The sequence below is a fragment of the Gopherus evgoodei genome, chromosome 15, assembly GCF_007399415.2.
Source record: "Gopherus evgoodei ecotype Sinaloan lineage chromosome 15, rGopEvg1_v1.p, whole genome shotgun sequence".
Taxonomy (NCBI): Eukaryota; Metazoa; Chordata; order Testudines; family Testudinidae; genus Gopherus; species Gopherus evgoodei.
This window is the reverse complement of record NC_044336.1, coordinates 6,294,347-6,310,705: the sequence shown is the minus strand read 5'-3', so window position 1 is coordinate 6,310,705 and position 16,359 is coordinate 6,294,347. Positions and strand designations below refer to the sequence as shown.

At 47.5% G+C, this 16,359-nt stretch overlaps 1 protein-coding gene across 2 annotated transcripts in view; it reads left to right on the top strand.

Annotated features, from left to right (window-relative positions):
* LOC115635582 (uncharacterized protein C16orf45 homolog) overlaps positions 1 to 16,359 on the top strand; it is a 54,326-nt gene that overhangs the window by 34,158 nt on the left and 3,809 nt on the right. For both annotated transcript variants that reach the window (XM_030534570.1, XM_030534571.1), the window contains exons 3-4: positions 7,512 to 7,585; positions 11,772 to 11,886. In XM_030534570.1, coding sequence (XP_030390430.1) covers positions 7,512 to 7,585; positions 11,772 to 11,886 — 189 coding nt within the window. The remainder of the gene's footprint in view (positions 1 to 7,511; positions 7,586 to 11,771; positions 11,887 to 16,359) is intronic.

Here is a 16,359-nt window from a genome sequence, read left to right as displayed (position 1 = left end):
TGGGGCGGGGAAGGGACCTGCTCCTTGAGGCACCCCAGGAACAAGACGCGCAATCCAGTCTCTGGTGTGCATGTGTGTTGTGACCTTGTCACACCAGAATGCCACCCCTCCCTGTTCCACAGCTCTCCCATTCCTCTGCAATCACTGCCTCTGATACTGCACCCAGTCTGGCCTCAGAGAAAGAACTGATCATATGGTAGATGGAGCTATGCAAGAAAAAACCTGCCAGCTGCTCTGATGGGAAATCAGGCCTGATGGTCTGTGAATATGGAACTAACCAACCCTGGGGAATTCCACTGTCATTCAGCAAGAGTTCAGTGCAGAATTAGAACTAATCCTCTAATTGTCAAAGTCCATCAACTAGTTCTTAATTAAAGGGAAAAGTCTTTGGAAGCGCATCTTCCCATCAGCATGGAAACCCAGCCAAATATATATGCAGCCAGCATCACTGCTGCTTGGCCAAGGAAATTCCCAGGGGAGCTGGGCTCCAAATGAACTGTAACTTGCTATTCCTTAATTTGTTATTATAACAATGAAAAACACATTGTACTGTTTGGGACAGCACTTTACATGCAAATCATGGAGGAAATTAGATGCTGCTCGGTTTCGATGCCTCAGGTGTGGAAACTGAGGTACAGAGAAGCTAAGTGATTGGGCCAAGGTAACAAACTGCCAGTCTCAGACCTAGGAAACAAAATCAAGACACCCGACTCCCAGGCCTGCGTGCCGACCCCAAACCATGAGTCACATGCTGATCAGAAGAGTCACTGCCCTGTCATTTGAAAGCACTGCAAGAAGGATTCACATTTTCTAGCATAGATCTATAGTTGCAGATTTGAAAAATCCATACAAATAAATGTACAGTGAAAGTCTCCAACTCATGGACTTAGATGCCATGGAGCTTAGATGCCAAGAAAGGAAGGTGCCTTAGAAATACCATTGTGACAGATAGGGCCTGATGCAAGGGCCAATTGAAATAAACAAAAAGACTCCCATTGATTTCTGTGGGCTGTGGATATGGCAATTAAGAGATGTAGTCTTGAGAAAGCAGAAGCTGGGAGCGCTGGAGGAGCACTGTTGTGATTATTGGACTTTAAAATTCACCCCAATTGTAAGCTTAAATGTAAAAAATGTGTGCAAGTTCATAAGATGTCCCAATAGTCTAAAACTTTTTGCTTGTTTGGAAATCAGCCATGGAAAATGTGATCAGGCTGGTTTTAATAAATGGATATTATGAACAATGCAAGAGACAGACAGAGAAGCTGGATTAATGCAAACGAAAAGGGCCTGCCGATATCATTCAAGAACTGTTGAAATCACGCTTGGTAAAAGCAGAAGATGCAGAACCAGAAGTTAATGGACCAAAATTGGCATGATGGACAAAATACTGAGGGGCTGAGCTATGCTGTCCACTTTTCCCTTTTCTAGTTTTCTTGAAAAAAGCCTGAAAAAAACCCACATTTTCATCTCCCATCTCCCGTCCCAGCTGGCATCTCCGCTCATCTTCTCTGAGCCCAGGATAAAAGGAAAAGAGCGGACTGAAAAGCTTTCTTCCTCTGACAGGAGATGTTTTTCGTTCACAAGTTCTGAAAATCAACACATCATCATGACATCCTGTTCTCAGCCCATCAGTGGGGATACCTAATTGCCAGCACTGCAGAGTCATGTAAGAGCCAGTTCTGTTTCCTTGCTTTTGGGCTGCTTTTCATGCTCCTTCCTTCCTCCTATCCTGTCTCTCATTCTCTCGACTTTCCATCCAATCCTGAAATCAGCCACATTGCATCAGCACAGCAAGATGAGACGACCATAATCCTGCTCTGGCTAAGGAGAAAAAATACCCAACGAGATGACATCCCTGACCTGAAGGGGAGCCAGGGACCAAGCAACAGGTGCTGCGGTTGATCTGCCAGCCAAAGCATCCATTCGTGCCTGACCTGCCATCCAGTGGTCCAAAGCCATCAACAAAAGCTGTATTTCCCCCACATTTTCTATCCTACCTCTCCTTCACCTTCTGTGTGAGTGTCTCTGTTAGAGACAGGAGAAGTAAATACCTTTCACCCATCAGGACTGAATCTAAAATTAACCAGTATTCCTTTTCAACAAATGAAGGTTGTTCTGAAAATAAAAGACGCTGATATTTTGCCTCCAAGAGGAGAAACACTTGACAGGTTTTGATTGTGCAAAACAAACAATCATTCAGTATCCGTTTTAATATAAATTCTCATTTTAATTTCTTGTTCTTTTTTGCGGTTGATCCATAATTTTTCAATTTCACAATGAATACTTTTGGGTGTTTGCCAAAGAACTGAGAAAAACCAAAGCCTCTGTATCACCAAAGCCTCTGTTGGACAGTGAAAGAGTTTAGAAACACCTTTAACTCGTTTGGCCCTTGAAATCAGTACAACACACAGTATCACAGTTACAAGTCTAGCTGCATCTCTGTCCTCTCACTGGTCTCTGAGTGCACCCCCACAGGTATCAGGCATTGGGACTTTACCTCTCCTGGGCTGGAACCATGCGATTCTCCCAGTCTCAAACTAGGCCCCGTGCTAGGAGACCCCGTGGGTCAGCCATTCTTAGCAAATCCAGCTGGCTTTTGCATCTGTGGTTCTTCTCTTAGGGAGCCTGTGACCAGTGGTGAATCTGGTGACCAGTCAGCCTGCTTACACCACCGTATTGTTTACTCTTAACAATAGGAACAAAGCATAACATAAGACAGGTTTTAAAACAGCAAAAGATCTATGTGCATGTCTGTCTTACCTAATGGCTTCCCATCCTCTGGCCAGAAGCCTAGCAAGGCCTGACTTCTTCAGACACCCCATCTGTGTGGGTCAGTCTGGTGCCCTGAATAGCTCCCCCCACCCTATAGCATGAGTCTCTTCTTATCCAGCCCGAAGTCCTTCCACTGTCAGTTGCCTGGGCTGAGGCCCTGCTGCCCAAAGCCAGCTTGGTGAGTTCCATGGGAGCTCGAGCCAGCCTTCTCCAGGCCAATTGCTTCCCCATCATCTCGCATCACCCCCCTCAGTCTTTGCTGGGAGGGGATGGCTCATCCCAAGTCTTTGTTTTGCCTTCCTGTTTGCTTCCCAAGAGTCCTATTGATTTAACCCAATACAGTCATCCAGGTACCATCCCATACAACAATCTGACAGTCATACAGCACATAGAACATTTATAAATTATTACGGAGCAGCCCCACTTCTATCCCGCACAGCATTTACAGTGCAGAGCTACAGGAGCACTGGCTTTCCCCTGCGACCTCCAGCCCCCTTCTCCACAAGATCATTTGGCTCCTGCTGGATGCTGGGATCTCCATTTCCTGAGTCCAGCATGAGGCTTAGGATCTGACCTACTGCTGTTCTTCAAGAAGCAGCTGAAACTTTTTATTTCTAGTCTTCCACTGCCAATGCTTGGTTATCGATTCTTCATTAGCGGTTATGGCTTTGTTTCGTTTGTTTTACAGCTATTAAATGAAGAGCCTGAGAACTGAGAACTGTGTGTAGCTAGGCAACTGAAAAGATGTGTTACCTTTCTGGCTTCTGTGCACTGCACCTTGCACAGGAGAGGCGTCTACCTGCTGCAGGGACAGCTGTGAGGCAGCTGGCATTTGTGGTTCAGGTCAGGTGCAGAAAGTTACACAGTGAGTTGCTGTGATGTCTCCATCTTTCAATTTTAAAACAAACTTGTTTGTTCTTTCTTTGTTGTTTTCCTTAATTTGAAATAAGAGTTACAGTGACAGGAATATATGGGGTTCTCTTATGTGTGGGAGACATAACACAAGCACAGCTCTATAGAGGGCACAAAAAAGATGCTTTAGGAGAGAACACTCTCAGGGGGCCTTCCCCATGGTGGCTGTGCATTTCCCATCACACAGAGGGTGACTCAGTTGGCTAAAGACCATTCTTCTGCAGCATAGGCGCTGACTCTGTGGGTGCTCCAGGGCTGAAGCACCCAGGGGAAAAAAGTGGTGGGTGTTGAGCACCCACCAGCAGCCCCCCATCAGCTTCCCACTTTCTCCCAGTGTTTGCTGCCCACCGGCAGCCCTGCTGATCAGCACCTCACCTCCCTTCCTTGCTCCTCCGACCCACTGCAATCAGCTGTTTTGTGGCATGCAGGAGACTTTGGGAGGGACGGGGAGGACTGAGGGTGCGGTGTGCTGGGGGGAGGGTGTGGGAAGAGGTGAGGAAAGAGGTGGAGTGGGGGGCGGGTATTGGGAGAAGGAGTGAAGTGGGGGCAGGGCCTGAGGCAGAGCCAGGGGTCAAGCACCCCCCGGCACATTGGAAAGTTAGTGCCTATGTTCTGCAGTTTCAATTCTAGAGGTCACAGCAAATATAGCCTTGAAGGCTGTTAAGACACCTCCACAGTGGATAGATGCTGAGCCTGAGCCCTTTCTGCAGGAGACTCTAAAGAGGTGAATTGAACACAAGCAGGTCTTATAAGGATAGACTCAGGGAGCTTTGGTGGTGATGGGGGACTTCAACTATCCAGATATATGTTGGGAAAATAACACCGCGGGGCACAGACTATCCAATAAGTTCCTGGACTGCATTGCAGACAACTTTTTATTTCAGAAAGTTGAAAAAGCTACTAGGGGGGAAGCTGTTCTAGACTTGATTTTAACCAATAGGGAGGAACTTGTTGAGAATTTAAAAGTAGAAGGAAGCTTGGGTGAAAGTGATCATGAAATCATAGAATTTGCAATTCTAAGGAAGGGTATAAAGGAGTACAGCAGAATAGAGACAATGGATTTCAGGAAGGCGGATTTTGGTAAGCTCAGAGAGCTGATAGGCAAGGTCCCATGGGAATTAAGACTGAGGGGAAAAACAACTGAGGAAAGTTGGCAGTTTTTCAAAGGGACGCTATTAAGGGCCCAAAAGCAAGTTATTCCGATGGTTAGGAAAGATAGAAAATGTGGCAAAAGACCACCTTGGCTTACCCTTGAGATCTTGCGTGACCTACAAAATAAAAAGGCGGCATATAAAAAATGGAAACTAGGTCAGATCACGAAGGATGAATATAGGCAAATAACACAGGAATGCAGAGGCAAGATTAGAAAAGCAAAGGCACAAAATGAGCTCAAACTAGCTATGGGAATAAAGGGAAACAAGAAGACTTTTTATCAATACATTAGAAGCAAGAGGAAGACTAAGGACAGGGTAGGCCCACTGCTCAATGAGGAGGGGGTAACAGTAACGGGAGACTTGGAAATGGCAGAGATGCTTAATGACTTCTTTGTTTCGGTCTTCACTGAGAAGTCTGAAGGAATGTCTAGTATAGTGAATGCTTACGGGAAGAGGGTAGGTTTAGAAGAGAAAATAAGGAAAGAGCAAGTAAAAAATCACTTAGAAAAGTTAGATGCCTGCAAGTCACCAGGGCCTGATGAAATGCATCCTAGAATACTCAAGGAGTTAATAGAGGAGGTATCTGAGCCTCTAGCTATTATCTTTGGGAAATCATGGGAGACGGGGGAGATTCCAGAAGACTGGAAGGGGGCAAATATAGTGCCCATCTATAAAAAGGGAAATAAAAACAACCCAGGAAACTACAGACCAGTTAGTTTAACTTCTGTGCCAGGGAAGATAATGGAGCAGGTAATCAAAGAAATCATCTGCAAACACTTGGAAGGTGGTAAGGTAATAGGGAATAGCCAGCATGGATTTGTAAAGAACAAATCGTGTCAAACTAATCTGATAGCGTTCTTTGATAGGATAACGAGCCTTGTGGATAAGGGAGAAGCGGTGGATGTGATATACCTAGACTTTAGTAAGGCATTTGATACAGTTTCGCATGATATTCTTATAGATAAGCTAGGAAAGTACAATTTAGATGGGGCTACTATAAAGTGGGTGCATAACTGGCTGGATAACCGTACTCAGAGAGTAGTTGTTAATGGCTCCCAATCCTGCTGGAAAGGTATAACAAGTGGGGTTCCGCAGGGGTCTGTTTTGGGACCGGTTCTGTTCAATATCTTCATCAACGATTTAGATGTTGGCATAGAAAGTACGCTTATTAAGTTTGCGGACGATACCAAACTGGGAGGGATTGCAACTGCTCTGGAGGACAGGGTCAAAATTCAAAATGATCTGGACAAATTGGAGAAATGGTCTGAGGTAAACAGGATGAAGTTCAATAAAGATAAATGCAAAGTGCTCCACTTAGGAAGGAACAATCAGTTTCACACATACAGAATGGGAAGAGACTGTCTAGGAAGGAGTATGGCAGAAAGAGATCTAGGGGTCATAGTGGACCACAAGCTTAATATGAGTGAACAGTGTGATACTGTTGCAAAAAAAGCAAACATGATTCTGGGATGCATTAACAGGTGTGTTGTAAACAAGACACGAGAAGTCATTCTTCCGCTTTACTCTGCGCTGGTTAGGCCTCAACTGGAGTATTGTGTCCAGTTCTGGGCACCGCATTTCAAGAAAGATGTGGAGAAATTGGAGAGGGTCCAGAGAAGAGCAACAAGAATGATTAAAGGTCTTGAGAACATGACCTATGAAGGAAGGCTGAAGGAATTGGGTTTGTTTAGTTTGGAAAAGAGAAGACTGAGAGGGGACCTGATAGCAGTTTTCAGGTATCTAAAAGGGTGTCATCAGGAGGAGGGAGAAAACTTGTTCACCTTGGCCTCCAATGGTAGAACAAGAAGCAATGGACTTAAACTGCAGCAAGGGAGATTTAGGTTGGACATTAGGAAAAAGTTCCTAACTGTCAGGGTAGTTAAACACTGGAATAGATTGCCTAGGGAAGTTGTGGAATCTCCATCGCTGGAGATATTTAAGAGTAGGTTAGATAAATGTCTATCAGGGATGGTCTAGACAGTATTTGGTCCTGCCATGAGGGCAGGGGACTGGACTCGATGACCTCTCGAGGTCCCTTCCAGTCCTAGAGTCTATGAGTCTATGAGCTCAGTCTGTTCAGCTAAATAAAGAGAAAGTTAAGGAGTGACTTGCTCACAGTCCTTATGGACCTACATGGGGCACAAATGTGTGATAATAAAGGGCTCTTCTCAGTCTAGCAGACGGAGGTATAACAAGAGTCATGTCTGGAAGTTGAAGATAGACAAATTTAGACTAGAAATAATGAGTACGTGTTTAACGGTGACCATAACTAACCACTGGAACAACTCACCAGGGGGTGTGACGAGTTCTCCACCACAGGACATTTTAAAAACAAGATGGGATTTTTTCTAAAATAGCTGCTCTAGATGAAACTGGAATTAATTCAGGGAAGTCCTCTGGCCTGTGTGATACAGGAGGTCAGACTAGATGGTCACAATGGTCCCTTCTGGTTGCCTAATCTATGCATCTGTGTGTGAGAAAAATCATTGAAACAAAAGTAATCAATTAGATCATTTGGCCCTCGGGCTGGACAGCACGAAATATCCCAGTGCTGTTTCAGTGAAAAAGTGTTCCAGCGTCTCTGCACTGACATAATTAGGTTGACATAAGCTGCCTTACGTTGACCTGTGTAGTGTAGACCATCTCTAAGTGGTTTTGTTTGTGTCTCTGCAGGATGGATGACATTCAGCTTTGCAAAGAAATCAGTAGGCTGAAAAAGGAGCTCCAGAAACTCATCGCACTCCCAGGTGAGGCCCAGATACTTTGGAAAGCTTCTGCGGCTCGAACCCAAAGCCCTTGAAGTCGATAGGAGTGCTTTTGATCAGGCCCTTTATTCCTGGAGGTGCTCCTGCTAGGTAACAGACAGGACTCCAAAGGTTCAGGCGATCAAGTCAGATGAATAACCAGACATTTGGTTCCAACTCTGAACCTCTCGAGTCTGCAGAGTTGGCCTTGGGCTCTTTCACAAAAGCAGCCCTTCTTGCAATGTTATTGGAACTTTCTTTTCCTGGCTAGGCTGGAATTGTCCCCAGATCATCTCTTTCTGTGGCTCTTTGCCTCTCCCACTGCTTGTCCTGATCCAGACAAGGAAATATTGAGAAACAAGAAAAGGAAAAGAAATAAGGAAATAAAAATTGTTACCCAAATCTTTTTGTAAGCCACTGGTGAGTGCATGTTACAGGATCCTCTTCTGTGCCCAATCCATGGAGGACACGAGTCTGTTGCAGGCTCAGCTATCCTCTCACATTGTACAGGGTTTCTGGTTCACACCAGCCCCTCCAAATGGCGCCCCAGGAGCGGAAGGAGGAGAATTCTTGGAATCTCTTGGTAGAGGGCCCCTTTGCAAGTTTTCTATTGGTAGTGGGAGGGGAATGAGGCCTTTAAAGGCAGGGCCAAGCATCTAGAGTCATCAGATGTTGTTGTTGCTGGGGAAATTTTCCTCTTCTTTGTGTGTTACCACAAAACACAGCAGAAATGTAACACCAGCCTTTTGACAGCTAGGGGATGGGGCAGATGGCAGGCTGGTTCATAGAAAATGCTTCAGGCCCTGATGGAGGAAGCCTGCCAGAAATCACAGGGAGCTAGAGACAGTGAGCAGCTTGGTACATGCGAGGAGCCTCATACACCCTTCTGTCCTGGGGATGGCTATGCGTGGGGGGAGGGATAGCTCAGTGGTTTGCACATTGGCCTGTTAAACCCAGGGTTATCAGTTCAATCCTTGAGGGGGCCACTTAGGGATCTGGGGCAAAATCAGTATTTGGTCTTGCTAGTGAAGGCAGTGGGCTGGACTCAATGACCTTTCAGGGTCCCTTCCAGTTCTATGAGATAGGTAATTCAACACCTAAAACCTCTGGTCCAGCCCAAGCTCAGAGAGGTGGAAATACCAGAGCCCCACCTTGTGGCAGGTATGTACTGGGAAGCTACCTAGTCTCCTTGTAAATAAGGGTTACATCTAACAGATCCATATTCATAGCTTGACAATATCAGAAAGCATCTCACTGGGTAACGGGCATAAGTGCATTTGCTGGAAGAAGAGGGTCTTATATTCATTTACACTAAGGCCTGTTTACACTGGCAGAGTGCAGTACCAGGGCCTTAACATGCATGAAGATCCAGTCCAGACAGTGTGGTAAGAGCCCCAGTGTGGACATATCCAACATTCAGGTGCCTTTTGGAGAGCAGAAAAAGAGAAAATCAAAGCTTCCTCAGAAAGAAAATTCTGCCCTTTGCTCCCTATATCATGCAGCACCTTAAAACAGTCTTCTCCCTGTCCCCATCACTCTGCTAAGTCACGCTTCTCTCACACCCCTTCTCTCACTCTGGTCTTCAAGCTTTCTGCCCTGCCATCTGGAACTCCTTATTCAACCCCCAGGTGCCCAATTTCCCCCTTTCAAATCCTTCCTCAAAATTGTGACCTCTGGTAGATGCACCATCCTTCCCCAGAGGGAAAGAGAGTATTGGGGGAGAAACAAAGCAAGATAAAGCCACATCCCACTCTCTAAAGGGCATCTCCAAAGCCCATTGAAGTAAATGGGAATTAGGCCCAAAGGCAAGACCTTCCCCTGCATCTCCCAGTATGTTGCCCATCTCTTTAGACTGAATCCTCTTCAGACAGCAGCCAGGTCTTCTAGGCTACAAACAGCAGCAGCGCGCTGTGAGTGCTTAAATAATAACGAGTGAGAATAACGTCATCGCAGAGCCGGTCACGTCACTGTCATTAAGGAAATGGCTCCCGCTGGGAGTTCCTAATTCAGGTCCCAATTAAGGAAACCACTTCATCATATGCTTTCCTGGATGGGAATGGGCCTAATGCATGCTGAAGTGTTTCCCTGTATTGGGGCCACAACCAGTAGGGTCTGGGCTTAAGTTTGTTCCAGGCACAAGTCTCACTCTGCAGATCTGAGAGGACCCAGGAGCTGCCGTGGAGCATTAGAGAGTGCAGTGCTTGATGGCTGAATCCCTGAAGCAGGAAAGGTCTGTACATTCGTCTCCCAGAACAGCATCTCAGCTCATTTACAAGACTCTGTTCTCTGCCTGGAGGGCATCTTGAGATCAAGGATGACTTGAAGCCAGAGTCTTTCTACTGCCCTGGCGCTGCTGCTCCAGGTCTGGCTAGAAACCAAGAACATGCAGATTGATTCAGGTTAGAAGTGGGCTCAATCCACAAAATGTAGGTCCCGATTCAGATTTTGAACCTGATGCTGTAACTGAGGGATGTTCAGACTGGGGCTGGAGGATATCGAGTTTGCCCATTATGAAGGCAGGAGCCATTTGCAAAATTTGGATCCAGCGAGTCAACTCAGGACATGCTGCAAATCTCATGAGAAACACTGAACTTGTGAGACTCCCAGTAGAGCTTCAAAAGACAGATCCAGCAGAGGTTGGTTCAGATAAGAACCCCAAACATATGGGTGCTTGCCCAGGGCTTAGCCAAACTTCTCTAGGCTAGAAAGCTCACATGGCCAGGATATCTTTGACATATAAAGGCATATCAAGGTCAAGATGGAATCTGAAGCCAGCAAAGTTCGAACTACAAACAAGACGCATATTTTTAAAAGTGAATATGCCTCACTAGCGCTTTTAACTCAGGTTATTTGACTGTCAATTAACTCAGATTAGCTAGTATGTTTGGACCTCTATCCACGGTACTAATATGGTCCCCATTACTGGATTATCTGAGCATCTTACAAACTCAAATCATGTATGCGCACAACGTCCCTGTGAAGTAGGGCAGTGCTTTTAACTGCATTGTACAGCTGGGGAACTAAGGCACAGAGACTAAGTGACTTGCTCAAGCTCACACAAGAAGTCTGTGGCAGAGTGGAGAGTTGAATGGAGGCCTCCCAATACCCAGGCTACATACTGAACAACCCTTTCTCTGTAGAGACATGTTCATCTGGAAACCCAACATATGTTTCCTCCTGACACACATGTTTGTGGTTTACCCTTTGAACTGAAGTAGGATGTAAGAGAGGCCTGTGCTGATGGGTAAATTTCACCCAAGATATAGGAGAAACTTATGTGCTCTACGGAGGCTGCTAACACTTTAGAATAATGAGGACAATTCCTCCCATTCAGGCCCTAGCAGCGGCGTCTCAGGTTGATATATAGAAGGCTTTAAACTGCAAGTGAATACCCAGTTTAGACGCCACTGGGATCCAGCCTACAGGTTTGCTGCACATCGCAGATTGCACTTCATATTTGCTTAGCTGGAGGAGGACTGCCAATGGAAAGCCAATGGAAAGCCCTGTGGTACTGGATTGTGTTTGGAAGTGGTTGCCTGAACTCTGGGGTGGTCTTAAAAAACACAGCTGCATACAGCCAATCCCAGTCTTTCAGTAATTTATCTTTAATGCTGCATAAATCATCTCCACATTTCTGTGTATTTACCTGTGTTTTATATACATAGGACTTGAAGGTTGCCCAGATTTTGTGCACAGTGGAAAGGGACGCAGGCGGTTAGCCAGGGTGCTGAAGGTCGGGCCACCCTTTGGGATTTCAGTGAGGATTTTAGCTAAGACTTTGAAAACTGCCTGGGAGATGGACATACCCAGATCCCTTAGCACCACTGAAAATTAGAGATCACTGAGAGAGATTTGATGTCCTGTATTATGCAGCAGGAGACCAGACTCGTTATAATGGATCATTCTGGCCTTAATATCTTTAAATCTATGGATTTTCACTGAAAGTCAATGGGAACTGTGCAGCATAGGAGGCAGCCCAGGCTGTACAAGAGACGCTGCACTGCTATTGTTAGTCAAGCTAGCTAGAGCAAAGCCGGTTTGGGTGTCCACATCATGTGTTGCAGTCACACCTCTCATTGCAGGGTGGACGTACCCTAAGAAGCCATCCCTGCCTGCAGCACAGGTAGAATGGCAGGTTTCTATATTTCAGTGCATTAGAACAATCTGCTATGTGTTTTCCTTGTTACAGAGAAAGAGAAGTCCAATGAGGAGAAGCAGAGGGAAGAGGAGCTGGTGCAGCAGATACACAAGCTGGTTGAAACCCGGGATTTCCTGGTGGACGATGTGGAATTTGAAAGACTGAGGTAGCTGGATGAGCCAACTCGAGTGTGTGTGTCTGAAACTTGCAGGAGTTGGCAGAGATCCAGCATGTCAGACTCTCGGCATCTGCACTGGGGGCAGGAAATGCACAGAACAGTTCAGCGGCTAGGGAGCTGTGCAGGGTTGGATCAAGGCAGACTGGGACACTATACACATCATAACACTGCCCTGCCCCCCCCCCAGGGGACTACGTGCACAGCCCTGCCTCCGCAGACTGTGGCTCCACCCCCCACATGGAATGGCTGTCAAGGGGACAACTCCTAGAGAGGTAGGGATAGTGGCATACCCTTATCTTTCCCCAGAGCAGCAGGGGGGCAGTAAACCGGCTCCCCAGGACTCACTCTAGCAGCCAGGTATATCTGTTTGGATGGGCCAGCCCCACCACACTCTTCTCCTCTTGCCATGTGCTGAGTCTTCTATTGGCAAGGTGTTGGCAGGGGATCCCCAGGCCAGTGGGTCCTGGAGTCAATACCCCATTGAGCTGGTATGGAGCAGTTCATGCCTCTCAGAGCTATTGTTTCAGGCTGTCTGCAGACTCAGGCAGACAATACAGCATCGATTACACTTGGGTCACATTTTTCAGCTTTTTTTCAGACTCTTTATTAAAATGAAAGCTGAGATTCCGATGTAATCACATGACTAGGAACTGGGACCACAGGTATATGGTCTGCAGTGCTTATGCCATAAGCCAGCCCTGGAGGTGCAGAATAGGGCAGAAGCAGGGGAAAGGCAACATGCACTGGTGGTGATGGAAGGAACATAAGAACGGCCATATTGGGTGAGACCAAAGGTCCATCTAGGCCAGTATCCTGTGTTCCGACAGTGGCCAATGTCAGGTGCTTCAGCGGGAATGAACAGAACAGGTCATCATCAAGTGCTCCATCCCCTGTCGCCCATTCCCAGCTTCTGGCAAACAGGCTGAGAAGGATGTGGCTTTAAGCAAAGGGCCAGCTGCTAGCTATGGGAGTTGAGCAGGGGGTTGGACTAGATGACCTCCTGAGGTCTCTTCCAACCCTAATCTTCTATGATTCGATGACATGCCGAGTCTGTGCTAGAAGACATCTTGAAGTGCAAAAGGTGGGGTAACTCTAAGTCAGGTCTGTCTGCACTAGGGGTCATACTGCAGCAGGCAGGAAGCAAGGTTAGTCAGGCCCAGTCAGCCGCTGCAGAATGAAACTGTTCAGGCCTATTCAAAGCTGAAGCAGCATGTGCATCTGGCTTTCCCCAGTGTTCTCCCCAGCAAGCACAGCACCCCTGCAATCCTTCGGTCAAGCAGAATGTAATACATTTTTTGGAACACATCTCTGCTTGCAGACACCAGTCACTTTAGCTCTGCCGTCACCTGGGGCATTCCTGTTCATCATGCCATCTCAACAGCACATTGCAGCCCCTTGTTTGCACTCTGCTGAGCCGTGCTCTGCCACCTGTTGGGCAGATTGAGATTTCTCCTTATTTCTGCCATCTGCTGGGCACGCCTCCTCAGGCTGGTGCCTGCACCCCTGCTGAATCTGTTCTCCAGGGCTTGGGGGGCTGTGGTCACTTGTTTCTGCTGGCCTCAGTTACCCTGGCTGGCTGTGAGAAATGAAGAGAGGGTTGTTGCTCAGGTGTGTGTGCAAAGCGGCAAAGCTCTGCAGGTAACTCTTGGGGACAGACAACGCTGGAGGTGGCTCCCGCAGGAGTTACGCTGCTGGTGATGGGACTGCCTCCTTTGCTCTGGGGTGCAGTATCTGCAGAGTGATAGTCAGGGACAGGGGAACCAGTTAGGAAATGACCCCACGCCCCATCGCACCCCGCGAAGCAAACATTTTGAAAGATCCTGAAATGTTCAGCTGACACCCCCCTCTCCCCCATCTCCCTCCCTGAGGATTTAGATCACAAAATGACCTCTGTGCCTTCTGCTTTCCCCGCTCCATGCTTCTGCGAGGCAGTGTATCTCTGTCTGTCTGTCTGCCACATGTATAGTGCTGGGCACTGTCTCGGCATCAAATTCATTTTTCAGGCTAACCATCACAATGTAATCTGACATGGTCTCAGTTGGTGCAATCACAGGGGCTGGGGCTTTTGCCTGGAGAAATATTTGTGAGGAGAAGGGGAGTTATTTTGTTTTGCTGGTTCCCCTTCCCTCATTGTCATTCTTCAGCTTCAGTTACTGCAGGCAGGATTCTTTGAAAAGGGGAGGTTTGCACTGAGCACTTAACTAAAACCCAGGCTGATCTCTTCCAGTAGGAACCTGATTGCTGGGCTGATTTTCCCCCAGTCTGTGTGGAGCTGGCCAGTACCCTATTAACCTTTTACTGGCTGTATTTTAGGAGCAGCCCATCTGTCCCTTCCCCCAAAACACCCTTCTAGCCTCCCTCTCAGTTAGCAGTTAAAGAGCTCTAAGCTGCTGTGTCCCAGAGTGCTCAGGGCCAATGGAAATCCACATTCCCATGCAATAGGTCTGGTAAGCCAGGATGCCCGGTTCTGTGCTGACATCATATCTGGCAGACCTGTGGAGTGCTCTCAGCCAAGAGCTCACCAGCTCCAGCTCTCCCTAGCTTGTGAAATCTGACCAGATCACAGCGCATAGCATGGGCCTGTGATCTGATCAGATTTCACTGGTGACCTGCAGCAAGAGGTGAGCTGATGGGTAGACTCTGAGAGGAAGGTGTTTCCTTTTACGGCAGGTGGGATGCACGAGGGTTGGTTTAGTATTTGTATAATAGTAGAGCAGAGGTGCCCTAACCAAACTCAGGGGCCCATGGTGCTAGGACCTATGCAAACATGGTGAGAGACAGGCCCCACCCCAAAGAGCCATCAATCTAGCTAGATGAAACAAAGAGTGGGAAGGGAAATAGAAGCAAGGAGAGGTGAAGTGACTTCTTTACGTGACCTGTCAGCCAGGAACAGAGCTCTGGTCTCCTGAGTCCCAACGCAGTGCTCTATCCACTGGAACTATACACAGATATGAACACTGGGCTCAGCTTTGAAGAGCTGCCTGCCAAGTGGAAAGGGGTCCAGGGCTGGGACACTGTTGGATTATTGTCGGAGTGGGCGGATGGCTGAGAAGTGGGGTGAGGGAGAATGACACCCCAAGAGTCCAGAGGAGTCACGCTGCAGGCTGGTTTTCAGAGGGGGAATGTCTGAGACTTCAGCTAGGAAACATTGGAGGTTGGGGAATGTGGAGGTGTCTAAGCACTAGGCCGAAATGAAGGATTGCAAGAGGCCAACCCAGGGAAGCACAAGACTCCCCCTCCACACAGGGACCTTGCTTTTGAGGTTTAGCAGACAAAGAATTTGATGCATGTTCAGGTCTGAATGTGAATTGGGCCTGGCAGGTCATCACTTCTGCCCATGTCATCACACTCACATAGGTGCAGAGCAGAGTTCTGAGCTTTAGTATTCAATTCCCTCCTTTGTGCACTGCTAGGAGCATTGCCGATCTATCACAGCTAAATAGAGATCCAGCCACTAACCCCCATCCCTACATGAACAGGCAAATCCTAAAGCTCCAGTTCTGCTGGGCCAGGCCCCACCCTGAAATGCCAGCCAGGCAGAGAACCCTGCACTGTTGGACACACTGTGCGTGAGAAAGGAAACCAACTGAAGATGTGAAAGTAACATGGCTAATTCTAATGTGTTGACACTAGTATCTCACATGAAAAGGGGGTCACCTGGAGAGAACAGAGGCTAGATGACTTACCACTTAGGTTCATGCTGGGTCAACAGAAGAGGGTTTATGATACATTGGGAAAACAATAGCTCTTAGAACTGGGAGGACAGTCTCCATCTTCAAAGTGTAAATCCACTGATCACTGGAGTCACTGGTGCCCCTCTAAGCTGATCCACACAGGCTTTAGCTCAAGCTGTGTAGCAGTTGATGCTTTTTGCTCTGGAAGTCCCTAGTTCGAGCCCCAGTGCACTGGCCAAGATGGCAGCTGTCACAAAAACATGGGATTTTCAAAGGCACCTAGGGGATTTAGGTGCCAATCCCCACTGAATGTCACAGATAGGAGTTGTAATCCGTCCCCTGCTCTCATACACCTGCTCCACAGAGAAGTAAAAAGACTTGCCTGTGATTGCAAAGGAAATCAGATGGTGAGATGGGATCAAAACTCGAGATCTCCTGGCTCCCAGTCCTGTGTTCCAATCAGACAATGCCTCTCTGTCTCAGAACTGGGGAGACTGTACATCCTGTTTTGACTGGGACAGTTCTGTCCCGACTTCTTTGGCAAAAATGGGCATTTGTCCCATTTGCACTTGTCAACTTGATCAGTTGGCAAGTGCAAACGGGACAACATGCCCACTTTTGTCAAAAAAAGTGGGGTGTGAAGGAAGGTGTGGGTGGACGAGCGGTGATGCCAGCTGCACATGGCGAGCGGGGAGGCAGGGCTCAGGAAGGAGGCAGGCAGGCTTGGGCAGTGACTCAGGGCAGGCAGCGCTCGGGCTAGTGGCTCAAGCCAGCCCTGTGCGGAGAG